Source organism: Oncorhynchus kisutch, linkage group LG18, assembly GCF_002021735.2.
Source record: "Oncorhynchus kisutch isolate 150728-3 linkage group LG18, Okis_V2, whole genome shotgun sequence".
Taxonomy (NCBI): Eukaryota; Metazoa; Chordata; class Actinopteri; order Salmoniformes; family Salmonidae; genus Oncorhynchus; species Oncorhynchus kisutch.
In genome coordinates this window covers 69661704-69687258 of record NC_034191.2, presented here as the reverse complement: position 1 = coordinate 69687258, position 25555 = coordinate 69661704, and the positions used below count along the sequence as shown (strand labels likewise).

The window sequence follows — 25555 nt, the reverse complement described above, 5'->3', positions numbered from 1 at the left end:
TCATGTTCAGCTATAATTAGTATGCTTTAACTGATTAAACACAAATACAAATATTGCCGTTCAAAAGTTTGGGGACACTTAGAAATGTCCTTGTTTTTAAAAGAAAATCACTCTTTTTTTGGTCCATTTAAAATAACATCAAATTGATCAGAAATACAGTGTAGACATTTCTAATGGTGTAAATGACTGTTGTAGCTGGAAACGGCAGATTATTTTATGGGATATCTACATGGGCCTCTGTACGCCTATTATCAGCAACCATCACTTCTGTGTTCCAATGGCACGTTGTGTTAGCTAATCCAAGTTCATCACTTTTGCAATTATGTTAGTGTAGCGTGGTTCGTTCTGCGTTGTGTACTTTTAATTACGACGCTGCCACAACTGGAGGTCTGCTAGTTGAATTATTTTTATTTGCACTACGCACGAAGAGACAACACACATTATGTTAGCCCTTGGCGCAGTCATAGCTCTCAGGCACCTTGCTAGCCGAAGGTCAGGCGAAAGAGAACAATAAGGGGGTACGGAAATACAGATAACCCGCGATGGACCAAACCAAAATATACAAAACTTTTACAATCACGTTTATGTACAATGTTGATATGAAAAGGTGTTTGTACACAAAGAATAACATTAGCTATGCAGCTGTAATTAAATAAAAAAACACAGAATTATTATTATCAAATTATTAACATCCCCCCTTGACCTGGCCTATTTGAATTGGTCCTTGTGTGCAACTTGGTGCATAATCTAGGGGAACAACATCACACTGCTACATTAGCACAGCTGAAAACTGTTGTTCTGCTTAAAGAAGCAATAAAACTGGCCTTTAGACTAATTGATTTATCTGTAGCATCAGAATTTGGGAGATTACAGGCTCAAAATGGCAAGAAACAAATAACTTTTTCTGAAACTCGTCACTTTTCTTGTTCTGAGAAATGAAGGCTAGAGAAATTGCCAAGACTCTGAAGATCTCATACAACGCTGTATACTACTCCCTTCACAGAACAGCGCAAACTGGCTTAAACCAACATAATTGCGAAAGGGTTTTCTAATTATCAATTAGCCTTTTTAAAATGATAAACTTGGATTAGATAACACAACATGCCATTGGAACACAGGAGTGATGGTTGCTGATAATGGGCCTCTGTACATATTCCATAAGAAATCTGCCGTTTCCAGCTACAATAGTCATTTACAACATGAACAATGTCTGCACTGTATTTCTGATCAATTTTATGTTATTTTAATGGACAAAAAATGTGCTTTTCTTTCAAAAACAAGGACATTTCTAAGTGACCCCAAACGTCTGAACGGTAGTGTATATATTTTTTTCTGTTTTTTTGTGTGTGGTTATTGTAGAGGCTCTTGTTTTCAACCTCCCCTGCAAACTGTTTTCTGTACTGTTTTGTCTTTCACTTTTCTTCTTTGGTTTCGAATAAATAAAATCTAAAACCATTCACAAGAGGAGAACCTGTAAGTAAGTCCATGTTGAATGACATTGGGTTGACTGGTATTTTTGTAATTTCATGACAGGAATGAAGATCAGTGAAACGCAGAGAAAACAAGCAATCTTCAATGCAAGAAGATCCAAACGAGGGAAAATGAAGCGTAAGCAAGCAATCATACTTCTGTGTTCTTACAATTGCTGTGGTGTTGGATTTAGTGAAATACTCTTATTGCAAATAATGTTTTTAAAATGTTCTTTATTCTCAGCCATAGGCTACTCTGGCTCTGTCCCGCCCCACCACCACCACCACCACCAACCCCTGCATCCAATTCACCAGCGCCATGTTACTGTGCCAACCAGTGTGCCTCAGCAGCAGGTGTTCACATTGGCCGAGCCCAAGCGAAAGCCCGCCCACCTGTGGTACACCTTTACCCGACATGCCTTGTTCAGGAAGTGAGGATCTCGCCCTGAGGACTCAGAAAAACATACAATTATGGACCTACATATTTCAGCATAGTATCTGTGCATGTACTACTTTGTGTGTTTTATCTATGTGTTTGTGTGCCTCTTAAAGTGTATGTATATTTTGTTGTGGTCTTGTGTGCATTATGGCTGTTCGGTTTCTATTTGTGTCTATTCAAATCTGTGCCTGCAAATTGGGAGAGATTTCCCATAAGTGTTAATATGCATACAGACTGACTCCCTCCATGTGCTGGTGTGGTAAAGATGCTGCTTTTTGTAGGTCTGAGGTTCCCAACCGCCCAACACAAACCTGTATTCATGTAATTATGACCATGATGTGCAGTACATTTTAGCTTTTCAATTAGGAGTTGAGTACTTACCTGCTACCTTGGTTTTAGTTCATTTCTCTGAGGCTGGTCCCTGTTGGAGTTGGACTGCTAGTGAAGGCACAAGTGGCTCTTCTGAGAGCTGAATGCCCAGAGGACAGTCTACACATGCATTTGCACATTCAGTAACCCTGTTAACACTGTTGTAAATAAACTCTTTTACAAAAAGTACCAAATACAAGTAGTGTATTTCACAATAATTGTATTGGTTGGTTGTGAGAAATGTATCTCTCAAAGATATTTAACATCTTCTGTAATAATTCATATGATATCATAGAATTCTGTCAACATGAATGAGGGTCGTCACTAGTTACCACAGCCACAAAGTTTTAAACCCGCCTATTTCTACAATTTCTTATACCTAACATTAAATTAAGACCAAAAAGCAAATGTTTACTTTGTGGCTGTGGTAACTAGTGGAAACCCTGAAGGATCCCCAGCTAGTCGCTGCTTCCTCACCTGTGCGGTCGGATCTGGTTACATTCACCTGGCGGCTCAGGGTAGATAGCGAGACGCCCCACAGCAGCACGGTTTAACCAGTACACAGGGGTGCTGCTTTTTCCATCTTTATATTTTCCATCTTAGAGTGGAACAGTAGAAATGACCGATCTCACTCAGAAGCGAACAATCGGATGATATGAGAGGCGCGAAGTAATGTCCCTTTGCCGGTGTTATGGGGACAGAGCGCGAGCTGACGAGCGGAGATGACAGAGATGGCAATGCCGGAGACACTGCCAGTGTAAGTATAGCATATTATTGGAATATTATTACCTGCTGTTGGTGAATGGGAATAATTCGATTTTTTTATTAACAACCAAAACAAGTGACGAGTAAAACTGTAATTTTGTTGTCATATCACCCGAGAAGCCTATGAGTTGGAATGATTACGCACTTTTCGTCTCCATAAAATTAGCTTTAAGTACCTTAATAGAGAACGTAGGTTTTAGGCATATACTAAAATAAAAACGTGTACAGTGTGTGACTGACTATGTGACCACTTGGTTACAGCGACACCGTTCTTCTGAGGACACCCAAACCAGTGTCCACAGTAATGCCCAAGAGCCTTTGTTGTAGCCCTGCTTGGGATCTTTAGCCTATATTGACTATTGGTTGAGACTCAGGACCCGTTAGGGAAGACTATGTCAGGGTGGGAAATTGGACATGTGATTGGGCCAAGTTGGAGGTAGTAATGTATTTAGGTTATAGTTTATTGAGTGGCATGAATACATCACACCAAAAGCTTGCTTTTATGGCTATTTTCAAACAAATTTCCTGCAATTATGTGTGGTAATGATTTATCTTCACTACTTGGACAATTGATTTAATTATTAAATCTATGCAAATAAATTATATGAATTGATAGTTCCGCCCTTTTTTTTTTTTTTGATTCTGTAATAGGAATATTTTAACCATGTATTCAAGCTAATCAAATCAAAGTTTAGCGCTGTCCGTTTAAAACAACGAAGGGCGCGCCAATCTTTTAAAATAACCCTCATTAAGATGTTACCTAATATTCCTACTCATCACATTATTATTATTATAAATAGTAGACTATCACTTCTCACAATGGTGCTCGTTTAGCAAAGGTAGATCAAATCTGAGTCAATGTCTTGCAAGATCACACAACGATTAATTCGTATTTTATATAACAGAACCTAATAGCATAGCAGGCCAATAACACCACTGTTACACCAAAAACACCTCATTTCTAATGAGATTTTAAGATGGTTAGCTGAAGCTGAATAGTCTAAAAAAATATAGAATGCGCCAAAACTCAGAGCCTAGTAGCCTATTAGCAAAGGCTAATAGTTAACATCATCCGCTCTAATTGTCTCACGAAACAGTAACTCGGGAAGATGGAAATGCTGATTCCCATGAAACTGATTGAGATCAATAAAAAATTGGCATGGAGATGCAGTTTCACCGGTAAAACGTGAATATTTAGCATTCACAATTGCCAGTGATAATGGGTATTAAAAATGTAAAAAATTCTTGAGGCAATATGTGTGGGCATAGGCAGACGCATTTTATGCAGATTTTTGACTACATCTGTCCTTACAAACTTTGAGAGAATGGTGACGTCATATACATATTTTTTTGCGCTACACCACTGCAAGTAAGATTTATAGTAGGTCTGTAGACAGGGGTGTCTGTGTGCTGCATGTTCCCCGCAAACTGCAACCGTCACGTGCTCATTATGAACAGGTTTTCTTCTCCATTTACATTGTGTCATAGCCTACACTTGGATTAGCCTACACTGTAATTAATTAAACTGGATCATTTTACCGCACCAGCATTGCAATCCAATGCATGCACGATTTATGGAATAAACGGAGATATATTGCGGGGCTGTAAAACATTTTGGGGCTGTGCTGCAGAAGGCTATAATCGGTCCACTAATACAGGACTGAAGGCCCAGTGTACTACTTTTGTAAGATGTTTTTTTCTCGCGCTACAGACCGCTATATAGGACTAGTAAAGGCCCAGTGTACTACTTTTGTAAGATGTTTTTTTCTCGCGCTACAGACCGCTATATAGGACTAGTAAAGGCCCAGTGTACTACTTTTGTAAGATGTTTTTTTCTCGCGCTACAGACCGCTATATAGGACTAGTAAAGGCCCAGTGTACTACTTTTGTAAGATGTTTTTTTCTCGCGCTACAGACCGCTATATAGGACTAGTAAAGGCCCAGTGTACTACTTTTGTAAGATGTTTTTTTCTCGCGCTACAGACCGCTATATAGGACTAGTAAAGGCCCAGTGTACTACTTTTGTAAGATGTTTTTTTCTCGCGCTACAGACCGCTATATAGGACTAGTAAAGGCCCAGTGTACTACTTTTGTAAGATGTTTTTTTCTCGCGCTACAGACCGCTATATAGGACTAGTAAAGGCCCAGTGTACTACTTTTGTAAGATGTTTTTTTCTCGCGCTACAGACCGCTATATAGGACTAGTAAAGGCCCAGTGTACTACTTTTGTAAGATGTTTTTTTCTCGCGCTACAGACCGCTATATAGGACTAGTAAAGGCCCAGTGTACTACTTTTGTAAGATGTTTTTTTCTCGCGCTACAGACCGCTATATAGGACTAGTAAAGGCCCAGTGTACTACTTTTGTAAGATGTTTTTTTCTCGCGCTACAGACCGCTATATAGGACTAGTAAAGGCCCAGTGTACTACTTTTGTAAGATGTTTTTTTCTCGCGCTACAGACCGCTATATAGGACTAGTAAAGGCCCAGTGTACTACTTTTGTAAGATGTTTTTTTCTCGCGCTACAGACCGCTATATAGGACTAGTAAAGGCCCAGTGTACTACTTTTGTAAGATGTTTTTTTCTCGCGCTACAGACCGCTATATAGGACTAGTAAAGGCCCAGTGTACTACTTTTGTAAGATGTTTTTTTCTCGCGCTACAGACCGCTATATAGGACTAGTAAAGGCCCAGTGTACTACTTTTGTAAGATGTTTTTTTCTCGCGCTACAGACCGCTATATAGGACTAGTAAAGGCCCAGTGTACTACTTTTGTAAGATGTTTTTTTCTCGCGCTACAGACCGCTATATAGGACTAGTAAAGGCCCAGTGTACTACTTTTGTAAGATGTTTTTTTCTCGCGCTACAGACCGCTATATAGGACTAGTAAAGGCCCAGTGTACTACTTTTGTAAGATGTTTTTTTCTCGCGCTACAGACCGCTATATAGGACTAGTAAAGGCCCAGTGTACTACTTTTGTAAGATGTTTTTTTCTCGCGCTACAGACCGCTATATAGGACTAGTAAAGGCCCAGTGTACTACTTTTGTAAGATGTTTTTTTCTCGCGCTACAGACCGCTATATAGGACTAGTAAAGGCCCAGTGTACTACTTTTGTAAGATGTTTTTTTCTCGCGCTACAGACCGCTATATAGGACTAGTAAAGGCCCAGTGTACTACTTTTGTAAGATGTTTTTTTCTCGCGCTACAGACCGCTATATAGGACTAGTAAAGGCCCAGTGTACTACTTTTGTAAGATGTTTTTTTCTCGCGCTACAGACCGCTATATAGGACTAGTAAAGGCCCAGTGTACTACTTTTGTAAGATGTTTTTTTCTCGCGCTACAGACCGCTATATAGGACTAGTAAAGGCCCAGTGTACTACTTTTGTAAGATGTTTTTTTCTCGCGCTACAGACCGCTATATAGGACTAGTAAAGGCCCAGTGTACTACTTTTGTAAGATGTTTTTTTCTCGCGCTACAGACCGCTATATAGGACTAGTAAAGGCCCAGTGTACTACTTTTGTAAGATGTTTTTTTCTCGCGCTACAGACCGCTATATAGGACTAGTAAAGGCCCAGTGTACTACTTTTGTAAGATGTTTTTTTCTCGCGCTACAGACCGCTATATAGGACTAGTAAAGGCCCAGTGTACTACTTTTGTAAGATGTTTTTTTCTCGCGCTACAGACCGCTATATAGGACTAGTAAAGGCCCAGTGTACTACTTTTGTAAGATGTTTTTTTCTCGCGCTACAGACCGCTATATAGGACTAGTAAAGGCCCAGTGTACTACTTTTGTAAGATGTTTTTTTCTCGCGCTACAGACCGCTATATAGGACTAGTAAAGGCCCAGTGTACTACTTTTGTAAGATGTTTTTTTCTCGCGCTACAGACCGCTATATAGGACTAGTAAAGGCCCAGTGTACTACTTTTGTAAGATGTTTTTTTCTCGCGCTACAGACCGCTATATAGGACTAGTAAAGGCCCAGTGTACTACTTTTGTGAGGATTTTTATTTTTATTAATATACTTTTTTTAGATTCAGATTTTTCAGGGGTGCTGCAGCACTCCTACTTCTTTCGGCTATGGTCGTTTCCATGGAGAGAATCTACACCCCCATTTATCTCATGGTGGATTAAGTTCCACGCGCAGGATGGGATGACGCCACATGAATAATGCAGAGCATGAGCGTTTTGAAGCCGACGGTGTTACTTGGCACCTCGCCAAGACCTGAGACATTAAAACAGAATACATACCGGTAGCACCTTATGCAACCCGTTACATATGGTTTTTCCATGTGATCCAGCCTAAGGATGGATCAACATTTACATAATGAGTACCTGGAGGAAATGGGGAAGGGTCATGCTTTTTCAATTTCAGTCAAGGAGGCTTTAGTCTTTTTTTAAATCTAGTCCAGGGAAGGGTCATGCAATTTGTAATTGATTGAATGTCTATATGTCTCAGTGTTTTAGTATTAGTTGCTTATTAGACTATACATCGATGGGTGCCTGATGCCGCACCTCATCTGACTCTCCGCTGGGCGCACAATGTCAAATGATTCAAAGCCTATAGGCTATTTAGTGTGGCCTCAATCAAATGTTCCAAAGCCTATAGGTTATGAAGTGCATGCTCGGAGAAGTACAGAGCAAAGTTATATTTCTAAGAGAGCTGCTGGGATGGTGTAAATAAAACTGGGCTGCATTACACATAACAATGGATATTCCAACCCTGAGCCTTGGTCTGCTCTGCTCTTGCTGATCAAAAACTGTTTTGTGGGCTGCCTAACCAATGGCTGTGCTGTGTAGGCTTACAGGGGCAGTTCAGGAGGAGATTCAAAGGCTCCTTCTGAATTTATTTTTGATTAAGTCTAGTCTAGAAAATGAATGCGGACTAGCTTTGCTACTACTATAATTGATTTTTATTATAAACAATATGTTTCTTGCCTGTGATGTAGGCCTATTTATCATAATTATTGACCTCACAATAAACAAGATTTTAGTCATTTACTTTGGTGCTGAAACCTGAAGCAGCAGCTGTGGCACAATCAATCAGAAATGGACAGCTTGTGGTGCTGAAAGTAGTCAAATTCGACTAAGCATAATTCATTTTAACTGTCTTCATTTTAATTACACTTTACTAACAACAAGAGGGCTTTGTGTTGCAGCCTATTTCTTTCTATTTAAAAATTTTGACAGATTAAATTAGGCTATAGGCTGCTATAGCCATAGATTTGTAGGTTACCAACATAATTAGAGCAGTAAAAATAAGTGTTTAGTCATACCCGTGGTATACGGTCTGATATATTACGGCTGCCAACCAATTAGCATTCAGGGCTCGACCCAAACAGTTGACAAAAAGTTATCTGTAACAGCCCTTTGGTCCGCAATGTTTTATGCTAGAAACAAGCTGGAAAATACCTGAAAATATGTGATTCTGATGCAAATGGGGATGTCTTGGTTTCGTTTCTTTAATATTCAGAGAATTTGCTAATTTTTATTAGGATCCCCATTAGCTAACGCCATAACGTTAGCTAATCTTCCTGGGGTCCAACACCAGTTTAGTAAGACATTACAAACAATTACCAAATAGACAATACAGACAATTAAATTACCTGACAGGAAGCACATTTAACATTCAGTTGATGCTTTCTATTTCCTGTCCAGTCATATGGCTAGATGTCTTTAAAAAAATTATTGAAGGTGGATTTAGTTTTTGCCTGAGAAATATGCATTGATTTAGAGTTCCATTCAACTATGGCTCTATATAAAACTGTAGATTTAAGTCAATTTGTCCTTGGCTTGGGTTGTCCTAGATGCCCTGAACTTACCTGTCTGGTTTGGTGGTTATGCATGTTGCTATTATGTACTAACTGGCCTGAAAAATACTGTGTGTATACCATTCCTAACGAAAATCAGAAGACTGGATAGTAATTCGTTTCACAATGTGAATCCATGAGAGATTCTGATGCATTCATTTGGATAGAGCAATGAAGAGCTAATATGGCAGCCCTGTTCTGAGTGATTTCTTTGCTGCAGACTCAAATGCATTAAGAAGGAAAGAAATTCCACAAATTAACTTTTAACAAGGCACACCTGTTAATTGAAATGCATTCCAGGTGACTACCTGATGAAGATGGTTTAGAGAATGACAAGTGTGTGCAAAGCTGTCAAGGCAAAGGGTGGCTATTTGAAGAATCACAAATATAAAATATATTTAGATTTGTTTAACACTTTTTTTGGTTTCTACATGATTCCATATGTGTTATTTCATAGTTTTGATGTTTTCACTATTATTCTACAATGTAGAAAATAGTAAAAAATGAAGAAAAATCCTTGAATAGTAGGTGTTCTAAAACTTTTGACCAGTAGTGTGTGTTCTGACCATGATAAAGCTGTGTCCAACATGACGCCTATAGTAGTTTTTTTCACTTGCTCTACATACGTTCTATTCATCAACAAATTCAATTGGGGATCATCAACAAGCATATATCTTGAACCAAATACAATACATTTAGTTTTAGAAATTTCAACATCAATTTGTTCATATCAACCCATTCAGAGACCATTCTTTGTTCACTACTCAGTACATCTGTTAGCTCATTACATTCTGATGCTGCGCTATACATTGTAGAGTCATCAGCATACATTACCACTCTTGCTTTGTTCATTACTGAAGCTAAATCATTAGTAAAGAGAGTAGAGAAGTGGGCCTAGGCAGCTTCCTTGAGGAACACCACATTGTTTATATTTACTGTTTAAAAAGCTACCATTAAAGAACACTTTTTGCCTTCTCCTGGATAGATAGCTTTCCATCCTGGATAGAGCTGCAGACTTAAAACTATAACATTTGAGTTTACCTAGTAACAGTTCATGATCATTTACATCAAAAGAAGCACTGAAATCTAGCAACACTGCACTAACTTCCTGTCATCCACGCTCTTTAACCAATCATCTGTAATTTGTTTAAAGGCCGTACTCGTAGAATGCCCTTCTTGTATGCATGCCAGAAACCTGTTATCAGATCATTATATGAGAAATAATCCTTGATTTGTACTGATACATTTTTTTCCAATAATTTACTTAACACAGGCAGCAAGCTTATAGGAAGACTATTAGAACCAGTGAATGCAGATCTTTTTCCCCTAGGTAGTGGAATAACCTTTGACTTCTGGGCACACCCCATACATCAACCACTTATTCAAAATATGAGAGATTGGGGTAGATATGTGGGGTTGAGGCTGAGGTTGGATGAGGCTGAGCTACAACCTTCTATAGCAGAGGAGACAAAAAATGGACTTTGCTTGGGACTGTACAATACATGTTTAAACCCAGACACCTTTTAGGGAAACATTGGTGACCTGTCGTTGGGTTAAGCCACAGTTAACCAGCAGTTAAAACTTGAATGTTTCTGTGTCGGTAGTTCTACGCTGTCTAGGGTGGAAAAGTAGGCCTAATTTTTGAAAGTACTATGCTCAGATCCCTAATAATATCTCAGATTTAATTATTTGCAAACAGGGACAGTTTTGTTGCAAACAAGACACACTGATTTGACATTGGAGAAATATGATAAGAAAGGCACGTAGGCCTATCTCTGTTCATTCTGCAATTTCGGTCATTTGTGTGGTATTAAAAATATTCTGGTAATATGTAAAATGACGTAGAATTGCATGAAATGTCTATAAAAAATATATATATCTGACCTGCAAATACGATCATAGATTCACTCAATGTTTTTACTATAAAGGTCTCTCCACCCCTACTCTTGTCCACGGTGGTCTGCGAACCAACAACCTTCTGGCCTGCAGCCCTGTGTGCTATCAACATTCCTTCGTTGCCATATAATGCTTACAGGACGAAGAACAGTTTATAAAACTGCATATCTAAGGCTCTGGTCTGTACAAGAATTGAGGGTAGACATGTTCTCTGCTATCGACTTTATATTTTAATTATTATTTGGGATATAGGGTAGGGTCACTTTTTAGTTTTAAGCGTTCATGGAGGTCAAATATATTTAGCTGAAGGGAGGGCCATTCATTTTCTCAATGTAACCCTTATATATAAATAACATTCACTCCCCTGCTACTTTCAACAGTCGACTCCAGTTTTCCCTACACCGCCATTAAGCACGGGTAAAAATGGAAATGGTTCTGAACATAGGCCATTTGACCAGTCCTTCCTTCCCCACCGTACCCATTGGATTCCGACCCTCCAGTCCCCAAGAACAGTACTAGTCACAGTGCCTGTTTAGTACGCCTTCCGTGAGAAAAAAAAGGTCATATCTATTTGATCGCCAAGTGTCAGGATGACCTAATTGGAGCCATGCCAATTTAATTTGAATATCTGTGTTGTATCGTATCATCAACAGAGCACAGACTGTTTAATATATGCAGTATGTACGTAGAGTTGAAGTCGTAAGTTTACATACACCTTACCCAAATGCATTTAAAACTCAGTTTTTCACAATTCCTGACATTTAATCCTAGTAAAAAGTCCCTGTCTTAGGTCAGTTAGGATCACCACTTTATTTGAAGAATGTGAAATGTCAGAATAATAGTAGAGAGAGTGATTTATTTCAGCTTTTATTTCTTTCATCACATTCCCAGTGGGTCAGAAGTTTACAGACACTCAATTAGTATTTGGTAGCATTGCCTTTACATTGTTTAACAATTGTTGGAAAAATGACTTGTGTCATGCACTAAGTAGATGGCCTAACCGACTTGCCAAAACTATAGTTTGTTGACAAGAAATTTGTGGAGTGGTTGAAAAACTAGTTTTAATGACTCCAACCTAAGTGTATGTAAACCTCCGACTTCAACTGTATGTACACTGTTGCTTATCAAACACAGATATCATGGCAACAAACGGCGCCATGATATCTGCAAATAAAGTGTCACTGTAAATGTAATTAAACACCATTTGTTACCATGATATCTGTGGTTGATAAGCAACAGTGTACATACATACTGCGTATATTAAACAGTCTGCGCTCCGTTTATGATACGATTGAGAGTGTTGGTGACTTACAGTATACTGGCCCACAAAGACAGTGGCACTTTATGCCCTATTTGTTCTGCTGTCTTGCAGTGTGGGGAGATGCTGCTACGTGTTGATGTGCTGTATGATCTCCAGGTTAAGGATGTGACTGTGGAGGTGGCCACGGTTGACCACACCCTCCAGAGGCTGTGTACGAGGTACAACGGCCGCAGCAGAGCCAGACGTATGTCACGCATCAGGACCCAGCTGCCCAGAAAGAGCTGGGCTCCTCTGTGGAACCTCCAGAACCTGACCATCCTCATCACCGTGGTTGTGTTTGTGGTCGTGGTCATCGTGTGGTCACTGCTCTGGGTCTTCATATGTGAGTTAACTTACATGGAGATTCAAACGCAATGTCTTTCTCACATGTACACACAAACATTTTAGTTATCTAAATCTTCTTGAATAGTTCCTTACATTGTATATTTATTCCCAGTTCGCAGGGAGAGCAACAGCGGAGTGTATTTTGCCGGAATGTTCCGTGTTGCCAACGTAGATTTCATCCCCGAGTACCGCCAGGCAGAGTCCCATGAGTTTGTTTCCATGGCAAACAAGATACAGCACGTGGTGAGTGTGAGACGATTTACTGTTTTCTGCAGTGGTCAAATACACTGAGCAAACACACACCCTAAGCTTGGAGCACTATATCTATATCTATAGCGTAGAAATAAAAGTCCTTCATTATGTTCATGGTTACTAAAAGTATCCCTCCACAGGTGAGCAGTGTGTACAGAATGTCCTCAGTGTCCAAACTCTACAAACTCACCGCCATATCAGACCTCAGGTACACTGTGAATCAGTCAGTGATTGGTTGAATAAGATGTTATAGTGCTTGGTTGGAACAAACCCCTGTACACACATACATCTCCTCACAGTGATAACAAGGGTGGTCTGCTGGTGCATTTCTGGATGGTGTTTGTGGTGCCGAGACTGAAGACCCCAGCCGTGTGTGAGGAGTGTGTAGGAGCTATCCTCAGAGACTCAGTCCTCACCAGCCTGAGGAACAGGTCTTCTGTAGGGTACCTACTGGGCCTGCCCGTAGACATAGATTCCATACTCGTTAATGGTGAGTGTGTGTGTGTAGGTTTGTGTGATCTCCATATATCCTTTGTTGATGTTCTTTTTGTTCTCCTCAGCTGCTCTACGATCAGATTATACATCAATTGCAGCGGGTGAGTTAACTCAATTCATCTGTTTTATTGCCACATTACGTTGAGTATCTTCCTACTTACTAGCATGGATGTGGTAGAGTAAGAGTACAAGCCAAAGCCCTCGTCTCTCTCTCTGTGCTACAGGCTCTCAGTGTGTGGACAAGCTGTATGCCAGCCTGCCAGGCTCCAGTGTTCCCCTAAACGTCTACTCGTCATGGGGAGGTCTGAGCTGCTACATCAAGCTGACGTCTACCCCTGGCTCTCTGATCCGCCTCACCATTACCTCCCTGCACATTGAGCCCAGCGACTGTGTCAGTGATGCCCTCACCATGTACGATGCCCTGCTGCCCATGAGGGGGCGTACTCTCTACAGGTGAGTCAGTGTGACTCTGGATGGATCTACGGATGAAGTTGAATAGACAGACAGACTGACAGAACCCCTGACCGACCGAACAGTCTAACTCTGCCCATACCCTGCAGGGTGTGTGAGCCCGTGTCCCAGTCCCTGTCTCTGGTCTCCACGTCCAACGTCATGCTGCTGTCCCTCAGGATGACCCAGGGCAACAAGCACTTCAGAGGACACTTCCAGGCCATCGCTGAGGAACGTAAGACAGATTCTCTGACAATAATACTATACTACTGACAGACTGGTATTTTATCTCGTTGATGGTGTGTCTCCCTACCAGAGCGGGTGACTGTTGCAGGAATAAATTGCTCTATGTTTTAACACCCAATTAAAATGAGACACTCTGTCAATTCATAAGATTTTATTCACGAGAGTACTACTCCTTACATATTTTACCACAGGTTATAAACTTAAAATGACGTAATTAGTTCCAGTACCAACCCGTGCCATCTCCGTTCTAATACAAAGACTGCATGGTTCTCACATCGTCTTTCCCTATTAAGATAATATACGACCTGAGCTCAGGACATGCTTCTGAAGATAAGCCTTCTGGTGATATAGTTCATTCATTTCTACCAAGGAACAGACAGTCATTGTTCTAATTCTTGATTATATTTACACACATTATATTCAGTACTAAGATTAAAAAGAAAATTCATACATATACAGTAACATAATAGTATTCTGATTAGTACATATACAGTAACATAATAGTATTCTGATTAGTACATATACAGTAACATAATAGTATTCTGATTAGTCAGTTCTGATTGAAATGTATACATAATTAGTCATCATTGATAAAAATTCCCTTAACAGTGACTTACGTAGAGATCCAGGCAGAGCCAGATTTCTCCGGTCAGATCACCAGTCCCTTCTACCCCAGTCTGCTGCCTCCTCAGTGCTCCTTCATATGGAGGTTTCAGGTATTTAAGTCTATTTGGCACACATTCACCCCACTGACTAATATTGATGAAATGTCAACAGACGTCATGTGTTGTTGTCCACAGACCCCCCACATTGCTCTGGGAGTGGCTCTGAAGTTCCATAATTATGTGCTGAAGCTGAAGGACATAGCGGCCTGTGAGCACGGCTGGTGGAAGGTCAAGGAGATCATGTAAGAGTGTGTGTGTGTGTGTGTGTGTGTGTGTGTGTGTGTGTGTGTGTGTGTGTGTGTGTGTGTGTGTGTGTGAGACTGTCTGTTTTAACCTCATATCTAAATCAAACTGGATTTGTCACAGCCCCGAATACAACAGGTGTAGACCTTACCGTGAAATGCTTACTTACAAGCCCCTAACCAACAGGTGTAGACCTTACCGTGAAATGCTTACTTACAAGCCCCTAACCAACAGGTGTAGACCTTACCGTGAAATGCTTACTTACAAGCCCCTAACCAACAATGCAGTTCAAGAAAGAGTTAAGAAAATATTTACCAAATAAAATAAAGTAAAGAATTATAAAAAGTAACATAATTAAATAACAATAACAAGGCTGTGTACAGGGGGTACTGAGTCAACGTGCAGGGGTAGAGGTTAGTCGAGATCATTTGTAGATGTAGGTAGGGGTAAAATGACTGTATGTTGTGTTCCATATCCAGAACCGATGGACAGATTGGTTTGTTATTTGATTGATTGTGTGCTGATGTCCATAGATACTGTGGAAGCTACATAGGCCACACCACAGTGTTCCGTATCCCTGACACCACTGCTGAGGTGGAGTTTCGCAGCAGCTCCCGGAGCTCTGACCAACCCTTCCAGGCCGAATCTAGTAGCTTCAACATCAGCCAACGTAACAACTTCACGAGGACCTTTTTCTCTGTCTTCCTTCTTCCTTCCTTCTCTCACTACTTCCTTACCCATCACCTTCACTGAATCTGCATCTTGTTCATTTATATATTCATTTTAATTTCACTACCATAGTCCTGAGACAGTAGAAGAACCACACTGCTCACTCACCTCTCTTCTACTATACACCCTGTCTCCCTGTTCCCACACCCCTGTCTCCCCCTTCCCTCTCCGCTGTCTCCCTCTCCGCTGTCTCCCCCGTCTCCCCCTTCCCTCTCCGCTGTCTCCCCCTTCCCTCTCCGCTGTCTCCCCCTTCCCTCTCCCCTGTCTCCCCCAGCATGTGCAGAGGGCCATTTCCTGTGCTCCACAGGGCTGTGTGTGGAGAAGACCCGACGCTGTGACGGCCTGGACGACTGTCAGGACGAGAGTGATGAGGTCTTCTGCGGTATGTAAACAGGAATTAACAACAGCATCATACATGCTAGAACTTCAGTATTGACATCAAACATTTTGTTAAGAACTGATATATTCCTTTGAATTGATATTTTCCTGTTCAGCAAGGCCTAGTAAGAACTGTGGAGGCTCCAGTCCTCTTCACCCACTGTACATGTGCAACGGAGAGAGAGACTGCAATGATGGCAGGGACGAAACCAACTGCACTCTGGGTAGAAAGGAATCCTATCCTGTTTTTATATGTGTGTACAGTATATATACAAAAATATGTGTACATCCCTTCAAATTAGTGCATTTGGATATTTCTGCCACAACCGTTGCTGACAGGTGTATAAAATTGAGCACAAGGCCATAAAATGTTCATAGACAAACATTGGCAGTAGAATGGCCTTACTGAAGAGCTCAGTGGCTTTCAACGTGGCACTGTCATAGGATGCCACCTTTCCAACAAGTCAATTAGTCAAATATCTGCTCTACTAGAGCTTCTCCAATCAACTGTAAATTATGTTATTGTGAAGTGGAAACGTCTAGGAGCAACAATGGATTAGTTGCAAAGTGGTAGGCCACACAAGCTCACAAAACTTTGCAACACTCTACCGAGTTCCAAACTGCCTCTGGAAGCAATGTCAGCACAATAACTGTTCGTCGGGAGCTTCATGAAGTGGATTTCCATGGTCGAGTAGCCGCACACAAGCCTAAGATCACCATTGGCAATGCCTAGCGTCGGCTGGAGTGGTATAAAGCTCACCACCATTGGACTATGGAGCAGTGGAAAGACGTCCTCTGGAGTGATGAATCATATTTCAGCATCTGGGAGTCCGACAGACAAATCTGGGTTTGGCGGATGTCAGGAGAATGCTACCTGCCTGAATGTATAGTGCCAACTGTAAAGTTTGGTGGAGGAGGAATAATGGTCTGGGGCTGTTATTCATGGTTCGGGCTAGGTCCCTTAGTTCCAATGAAGGGAAATCTTAACGCTACAGCATACGATGACATTCTTGACGATTCTGTGCTTCTAACTTTGTGGCAAGGTAGGTAGCCTAGTGGTTAGAGCGTTGGGCCAGTAACCAAAAGGTTGCTGGATCAAATCCCCAAGTTGTACCACTGACTAAAAGTTTGGTGAAGACCCTTTCCTGTTTCAGCCTCCGTGCACAAAGCTGTTATAGCAGCAAAAGGGGGACCAACTCCATATTAATTCCCATGATTTTGGAATGAGATGTTTGACGAGCAGGTGTTCACATACTTTTGGTCATGTAGTGTATGAGAAAAAAGAAGAAACCGACACACTGCTCTTGCTAGCATCACTGCTCTTTAATAAGCTTTACGGTATGTATGTCTCTGTCCATATGTGTGTGTACCACTAATCTGCCATTGTGGATGAGTATACTGAGTGTGTGTTCCCTGGTGCTGTACAGAGACGAGCTGCTCTGACATCAGGTACAGGTGTAACAGTGGGTCCTGCATCCTGAAGAAGAACGCCAGGTGTGATGGTGTCACCGACTGCTCAGACCACAGTGACGAGAGGGACTGTGGTGAGTCCTCAACCGGAACATAACCATTAATTTGGTTCATCTCAACCACAACATAACCATTCATTTGGTTCATCTCAACCACAACATAACCATTCATTTGGTTCATCTCAACCACAACATAACCATTCATTTGGTTCATCTCAACCACAACATAACCATTCATTTGGTTCATCTCAACCACAACATAACCATTCATTTGGTTCATCTCAACCACAACATAACCATTCATTTGGTTCATCTCAACCACAACATAACCATTCATTTGGTTCATCTCAACCACAACGTGAACATATTCCATTTATGGCAACTAAACCTCAATATAAAAACACACAAACAAATGATCCAACCTTGTGTCTCAACCACTTTAATCACTACCATTTATCTACAGTTTCAATCAGTCTAGCCAGACCCAAAGAATCCCCACATGGCTTTGTGTGATCCTTCCTCTGATTATGTGTATTTACTATGCTGCAGTTATTTAGTGGGGTACTGCAGCTGCTTCCCTGTAACTCTGTTCTGCCCCCACTGTAATGGCTCTCTGTGTTTGCTGGTAATATGCTGTGATTGGAGCGGCCGAGGCTTTGATCACACACACCTCAGAGCGATCGTTTTTAATCAGGCTGCGGCAGACCAGTTTGTCACAGAAGTGACTCAGCACACGTGTACCGTACTTTACACATACACCAACATACATTTATATACACACACAGACAGAGATATTCATACAAAACACACAAAAACACATTATGTACACATAAGAGACATGCACATGTACACACACACACACACTTTCCAAAGTTTTATTAACGATCTGCATCACAGCCTGTGGCCGGTCCTCTACTGTGAAGAAAGTAGACTCGACCTCGGGTCTTCGGGTGGTCGGTGGAATCAATGCCCTGGAGGGGGAGTGGCCATGGCAGGTCAGCTTGCACTTCTCTGGCTACCTGTACTGTGGAGCCTCTGTCCTCTCTTCTGATTGGCTCATCTCAGCAGCACACTGCTTCAGCAGGGACAGGTGTGTATGCAGTCTACAGACTGACTGACCACATTATGATCCTGTTATAACTACTGTACTGAATAGAAGTGGACCAGGTACACACTGATACCAAATTGACCCCAGCCCAACATCATCATCCACATGCAACTTTTCTCTGGCAATGGCAGTAATGAACCAAATTAGCTTTTCACTTCATTGAATAAAGTTTATTTACATGATCCCTGTTCAGCCATAACCTTTGACCTCTAACCACTTTCTCTTGATGCTCCCCAGGCTGTCAGACCCGCGCCAGTGGAGTGCCCATCTGGGTATGCTGTACCAGGGTAGTGCCAGGCACGTGGCAGAGATCCAGCGCATCGTTGTGCACGAGTACTACAACAGGCTGACCTTTGACTATGACATCGCCCTGCTGCAGCTGAGGAGCCCCTGGCCTCCCTCCCTCAGCTTCCTCATCCAGCCCGTGTGTCTGCCGGCCACCTCACAGACCCTCACACATGCACACCGCTGCTGGGTCACAGGATGGGGGTACCGCTCTGAGGAGGGTGAGAGACAGAACCATGGATATACAGAGTTTGGTGTACAATAATCTCACATACAGAGATCATGTTCCCTTCTATCCTCAGATAAGACCCTTCCCACAGTGTTACAGAAGGCAGAGGTTTCTGTCCTGGATCAGAGTGAGTGTAAGAGGAGGTACGGCCCCGTCTCGCCCCGCATGCTTTGTGCCGGAGTCCCCTCTGGACAACGGGACGCCTGCAGGGTGAGTGGCCCACAACCACCCTCAGACTTAGTGTGCTCCTATTCCCAAATGCCCTTTACATTAAGTGTACCATTTAGCCCTCTTTCTTAGTATGTCCTTATCGTCTATTGCCCTTATCCCCTTTTCGCCCTCCCCAGGGGGACTCAGGGGGTCCTCTGTCGTGCTCGGCCCCAGGCTCAGAGGGGCGATGGTTCCTCACAGGAATCGTGAGTTGGGGGGCGGGGTGCGGCAGACCCAACCTACCAGGCGTCTACACCCGTGTCAACAAGTTCACCACCTGGATCCAGAGCCACATCGTCACTTGAGTCAATTTCAACACCCTTTATTTCATAGTCCTATTTCAACTGGTATTTACTACGAAATTACAATGTGTACTTTCTGGTGTCTACTTCAATGAATCCCATATAAAATGTAATTACTATCTATACCATCTATAACATCTTCCAAAATACCAGGTAATGAGTGGACAGTATGTAAAGCTGTTACAGGAATGAAGATCAGGAGAGATTGACACAAGTTAGACGCAGCACTGGTCCCCTTAAGCCAATCAACCCTAACCACAAACATACAGTGTAAAAAAAATAGATATATGTTTGGTTGACCCAAATGTTGCATTAGATCTAGCTGAAAGCCACACCCCTAATAAGCCACGCCTCCTGAAATTAGCATCAAAAATACCCAGCTGCTAAATCAACCCAGCATGAGAGTATAAAATACCCAATTGATGGTTAAATTAACCCATGTTTGAGTAATCCCAACAACCCAACTTGTTGTGTTATTCACGCAACCCAGCTGTCTGGGTCAAAGTAACCCATCGTGTGTTCTGTCCAATATTTACCTAGCGCTTGGTTACCAAATTGGGTTGTTTTTAACCTAGACATTTTTAGAGCATAGACCTAAACCCTATGGCCTCCAAATCTCTCTGTCTCTCTAGCTCTATACTGGCTCTAGCCTAGGCTGCATGCACTATCATTTAGGTACTATGTGCATTCCTGGTAATACACTTGAGTCCCCTGTGGAACTGCTCGTATGTAAAGCATCCTCCATTCAGGCTGTGAAGGCATCATTTTCCTCCTTAACTACCTTTTTTAACTGCCTGTTCAGGGGCAGAACGACAGATTTGTATCTTGTCAGCTCGGGGGTTTGAACTTGCAACCTTCCGGTTACTAGTCCAACGATCTAACCACTAGGCTACCCTGCTGCCCCTTTAATGATGAGAAGGCAGAGAAAACGGGGGAAATATGCATACTTTCGTCATGAAACAATTTTCCACCACTTTCCACAATTTTTGCATTTTCTGACAATTTAGGATGTTGCACATCCATGGCTGCAGCCTGGGCTACACTGGCTCAGCTATATACTGTACTCTATGTAACAGTAACTGATATGTTGTTGAGTCATCACTTTCAACAATAAATATTCCATGAAAAAACTGCTTCTCGGAGACTAAATTTCCCCCTTAATGTAGAGTACGCTATTTGTCATTTATAAGGCTACAACTTTGTAACTCATAAATCCTTATAGAGGTTCTAAGGGACAGTTCAAAATGTACTGGGGTGGGGGGGCTGGTCCAAAATAGGGGAGGGTTGTCTAGCTTACTTTTTGGTTTTGAGGAGGGATGTGTGATTTATTTTTATTCCTTCCTGTTTATAAACAAAAGCTCAAACAGGAAGTACCAGTGATGCACGGAAGTGGTCGAACGAAGCAGACGCGAGGCTACAAGACTGTTTTGCTAGTACAGACTGGGATATGTTCCGGGATTCATTCGATAACATTGAGGAGTTTACCACAACAGTCACAGTCTTCATCAATAAGTGCATAGATGATGTCGTCCCCACAATGACTATAAGAACATGTCCAATGACATGGACGCACACAAGACGTTCCGCTACAAACATGCAAAAGGACAGTATAGGAGGAAGGTGGAATCCTATGACACCGGCTACGACGCTCGTTGTATATGGCAGGGCTTGCAGACGATACCAGATTACAAAGGGAAACCCAGCCATGAGTTGCCCAGCAATAAAGTACTCCCAAATGAGCTAAATGCCTTTTATGCTCTCTTTGAGGAATATAGCACTCTGCCTTGTGTGAAAGCCCCTGTTTTTCCAGATTACTCTGTGGTCTCGCTCTCCGTGGCCGATGTGAGCAAAGCGTTTAACCTGTTATGGCTGCAATCCCGATACCGGGATCGATATGACAACTACAAGTGAAAATAGAGGGCGCCAAAATTCAAACCACAGAAATCTCGTAATTACAATTCTTAAAACATACATGTGTCTATGTGTCTAAATCTATTTTCGTTGTTAATCCCACCAAACTGTCCGATTTCAAATAGGCTTTTCAGCGAAAGCACTACAAGCGATTATGTTAGGTCTCCACCAAACCACAATAAGCACAGACATTTTCCAGCAAAATATAGCATTCAGAAAAAACAGAAATAAAGATAAAATTAATCACTAACCTTGATTTATCTTCATCAGATGACACTCATAGGACTTCATGTTACACAATACATGCATGTTTTGTTTGATAAAGTTCATATTTCTATAAAAAAAAATCTGAGTTTACATTGGCGTGTTAGATTCACCAGTTCCAAATACATCAAGTGATTTTGCATAGCCACATCATTCAACAGAAATACTCGTCATAAATGTAGATGATAATATAGTTATACACATGGAATTATAGATATACCTCTCCTTAATGCAACCGCTGTGTCAGATTTCAAAAAGACTTTGCGGAAAAAGAAATGCATGCAATAATCTGAGACGGAGCTCAATTTAAAAACACCACAGCCGCAAAGAAGGCGTCAACATAATCAAGAAATTACATGATAAATATTCCCTTACATTTGATGATCTACATCAGAAAGCACTCCAGGAATCCCAGGTCCACAACACATGTTTGTTTTTTTTCGAAAATGTCCGTTATTTATGTCCACATACCTTCTTTTGTTAGAGCGTTTGGAATACATATCCAAACGCAAATTCTGGTCAGCATTATATCGGACAAAAACTTCAAAAAGTGATATTAGCGGTTGAAGAAACATTTCAAACTAAGTACAGAATCAATCATTAGGATGTTTTTAACATATAGCTTCAATAAAGTTCCAACCGGAGTATTCCTTCTAGTCTTCATGAGCCATGGAACGCAAGTGGGTACCATGAGGAAAAAGCGCAATCACAAAATGGCTGCTTGATGGACAGCTGATATATTCTGCTTTCATTCACTCCCACAACAACATAGAAGCCTCATTATAATTTATATTGATGGTTGACATCTAGTGGAACCCCTAGGCAGTGCAACATCATTCATATCTCAATGGGATTTCATTATCTCACTTCCTGTTTTGATTTCTCCTCAGGATTTTGCTTGTCATATGAGTTCTGTTATACTCACAGACATCATTCAAACAGTTTTAAGAAACTTTAGATTGTTTTCTATCCAACACTAATAATAATATACATATATTAGCAACTGAGACTGAGGAGTAGGCCGTTTACATTGGGAACCTTATTCATCCAAGCTACTCAATACTGCCCCCCAGCCACAGAAAGTTAAACAGGTTAACAGGCCAGACAAAATACCAGGGCACGCTCTCAAAGCATGCACAGACCAGCTGGCAGGTGTCTTCAGACATTTACAATCTCTCCTTGTCCCTGTCTGTAATCCCAAAATGTTTCAAGATGATCAGCATTGACCTCCAAGGTAAACTGCCTAAATAACTATCGCCCTGTAGCACTCACAACGGTAATTATGAAGTGCTTTGAAAGGCTGGTCATGACACACAACAACACCATCATCCAGACATCTTAGACCCACTCCAATTCACATATCGTCCCGACAGATCCACAGATGACACAATCTCAGTTGCACTTCATACTGCCCTCTCCCACCTGGACAAAAGAGGAAAAAACTATGTGAGAATTGTGTTCATAGACTACAGCTCAGCGTTCAACACCCTGTTCCCCGAAAAGCTCATCACCAAGCTATGGACCATGGGAATGAACCCCTCCCTCTGCGACTGGATCCTAGACATCCTGAAAGGCTGGCCCCAGGTGGTGAGGGTAGGCAATAACACTTCCGCCACAGTGTACCTCAACAAGGGGAACCCTCGGGGGTGTGGGCTTTGTCCCCTCCTGTACTCCCTGTTCACCCACACTGCATGGCCGCAAACAACTCCAACACCATCAAGTTTCCTGTTGACACGACATGGTAGGCCTGATCACTGACAGAGATGAGTCAGCCTACAGGGAAGTCAGAGACTTAGCAGTGTTGTGCCAGGACAACAACCTCCCTCAACTTCAGTAAGACCAAAAGGCTGTAGGACTATAGGAGAAAGAGGGGAGAGCACACCCCCATCCACATCGATATAGTTTTCTGTTCCCAAAACTAGAATCTGTTACGGACAGAGTGGACTAAGTTTTGTAGACTTTACCCTTTTCCAAAGTAAAAGAAATTGCGTTGTTTAGGAGTGCAAAAACTAATTGAGTTATTACACACGTATACTAAAACCAACTAGCAAGACCCTACTGGCATGCTACAAATGTGCCAATAGGATCTTGCTAGCTCGTGCTTGGTTCTGCCCACCTGCTTGCTTGATCTGCCCACTATGACTCATTTGTTTCCATTTGAAACGATGGGCTGTGCTCTATCTTGGTTAAGTTAAAAACATCTAGCCGCTACAGAGGTTAGTGCGGACAGCCCAGTACATCACTGGGGCCGAGCTCCAGTTCTTTGTTTCTGGCCATTTTAAGCCTGTAATCGAACCCACAAATGCTGATGCTCCAGATACTCAACTTGTCTAAAGAAGGCCAGTTTTATTGCTTCTTTAATCAGTACCACAGTTTTCAGCTGTGCTAACATAAAATGAGAAACTTGGATTAGCTAACACAAAGTGCCATTGGAACACAGGAGTGATAGTTGCTGATAATGGGCTTCTGTACGCCTATGTAGATATTCCATTTGTCATTTAATTTATGTGTGGCATAAACACAACCTGTCACAATGTGTTAATCTGATCAGGCTACTTCAAAAGTCTCCTGTAGGCTACCTGCACATGTTTATCTACGACACTCTTATATTTTTTCCAGGGTCCAAACTGCCCACCTGCCATGCGATGAATGGAAAGAGACATCTATTATAAAACAATAAAAAGTTGAATGACATTTGGAGATTGTCAAGCCAAACCTTCGTATATGAGTAGGGAGGGATGTTATTTCTGTTTGTCAAGATCGACATGCTCTATTTGATTGTGATGTGGAAAATGCAAACCATGATTAAATGCTCCAAGTCGGTAATATGTATGCAGCGTTGCTTATTGGTTGTGTGGTGCATTGACACAGAAACCTGTTTGTGAAATTCATTGCATGTATTTGATATAATTACAAATATGGCATCAGAATGTTAATCTGATTTCCTCCTAGCTGATTACTGTCTGCAACCCGCTCTGATTGTGAAGTAATGAAACAGACAGTGAGAAGAGAGCTCCTCAACCTTCTGGGCTGTAGCCCAGCGTGGCATCGACTGTCCCACAAAACCATGCTGAAGTGGTCAAGTGATCCACATAAACACCAAGTTGCTAAAGTCATTACTTGTGGTGCTAATCATTTTTTGGTAAATTCTATGACTGGGGAGGATGTGCACATTTTTATTTACAGTACAAGGGGAGGGTCATGTGATAATATTTGTAACGTTGGGGGAGGGCGATTTATTTTTATGACACCGCGAGTTGGACCTGGCTCCTAAACCCCCAGTAAATTTCGATCTGTCTTGTTACACTGTCTGGCCAATAATTACAGGTTATTGTGGTTCCACAGAGCCCTATGTAACACCCACGGACATGGCAGCCAAGTTTCCATTTTTGTAATACCTTACACACAGTGGCATCAAACATTCTTTTGTCCAGCCAGGCACGCGGGGGAGCAAGTTTGCCCCCAATTTCTGTCGCACGGATGGTTGTGTGGATTGTACTCTTTCATAGTGGTCCCATTGTGCCGCACTGCATGCTGGGGCTCCGTGTGACACCTGCTCGCACAGGTATATGGGGGAGTGAGTGAGTGAATGCTCCCGCCGCATCCGACCCGCTCAGGTCCGGTTTCTGCGCTTTTTCAAAGGAACTTTAGGGTCGCAAAAAGGATCTCCTCCCTCTGTAATCTCTATGCCTGGGGTATCATTGCATATCGCCGCCACGGAGCCAAACGGGACAGTGCCATGAGGACTTTCCCTAAAAGCAGAACTTGTGAGGTTTACAGTGTCTCGGGATATGGACATTGTTCTGCTGTTGGTTCACCTGCACAGGTAAGAGAGATGGCTTCAGCACTCGCTGCACTTTTCACCCTGTTCGCACAGACAAGGGGAGACAAAGGGATGCTGTTCAGGCTGCACAATCAAAGCAACAG

General features: G+C 41.9%; 2 protein-coding genes across 5 annotated transcripts in view; both read left to right on the top strand.

The window, feature by feature from the left end:
- spata13 (spermatogenesis associated 13) overlaps positions 1 to 2476 on the top strand; it is a 32081-nt gene extending 29605 nt beyond the window's left edge. For all 4 annotated transcript variants that reach the window (XM_031796663.1, XM_031796662.1, XM_020508938.2 and 1 more), the window contains 2 exons: positions 1534 to 1608; positions 1714 to 2476. In XM_031796663.1, the coding sequence (XP_031652523.1) occupies positions 1534 to 1608; positions 1714 to 1904 (266 nt within the window). In that variant the 3' untranslated portion in view covers positions 1905 to 2476. The remainder of the gene's footprint in view (positions 1 to 1533; positions 1609 to 1713) is intronic.
- A 10034-nt stretch (positions 2477 to 12510) lies between these two features.
- Positions 12511 to 19456, top strand: tmprss7 (transmembrane serine protease 7). The gene is made up of 16 exons (XM_031795305.1): positions 12511 to 12635; positions 12785 to 12852; positions 12944 to 13134; positions 13205 to 13240; positions 13364 to 13592; positions 13700 to 13824; positions 14445 to 14551; positions 14636 to 14742; positions 15277 to 15413; positions 15747 to 15854; positions 15967 to 16074; positions 17278 to 17394; positions 18217 to 18409; positions 18665 to 18933; positions 19015 to 19151; positions 19289 to 19456. Exons 1-16 carry the CDS (start codon positions 12543 to 12545, stop codon positions 19454 to 19456), a joined length of 2193 nt encoding a protein of 730 aa, XP_031651165.1. The 5' UTR covers positions 12511 to 12542.
- The last annotated feature ends 6099 nt before the right edge of the window (positions 19457 to 25555 follow it).

Coding starts and splice junctions, on each gene's coding strand:
- tmprss7 (XM_031795305.1), top strand. CDS start 12,543: ATGTTCCGTGTTGCCAACGTAGATTTCATCCCCGAGTACCGCCAGGCA. Junction 16,075..17,277: donor CGAAACCAACTGCACTCTGG/GTAGAAAGGAAT, acceptor GGTGCTGTACAG/AGACGAGCTGCTCTGACATC. Junction 18,410..18,664: donor CACTGCTTCAGCAGGGACAG/GTGTGTATGCAG, acceptor GATGCTCCCCAG/GCTGTCAGACCCGCGCCAGT.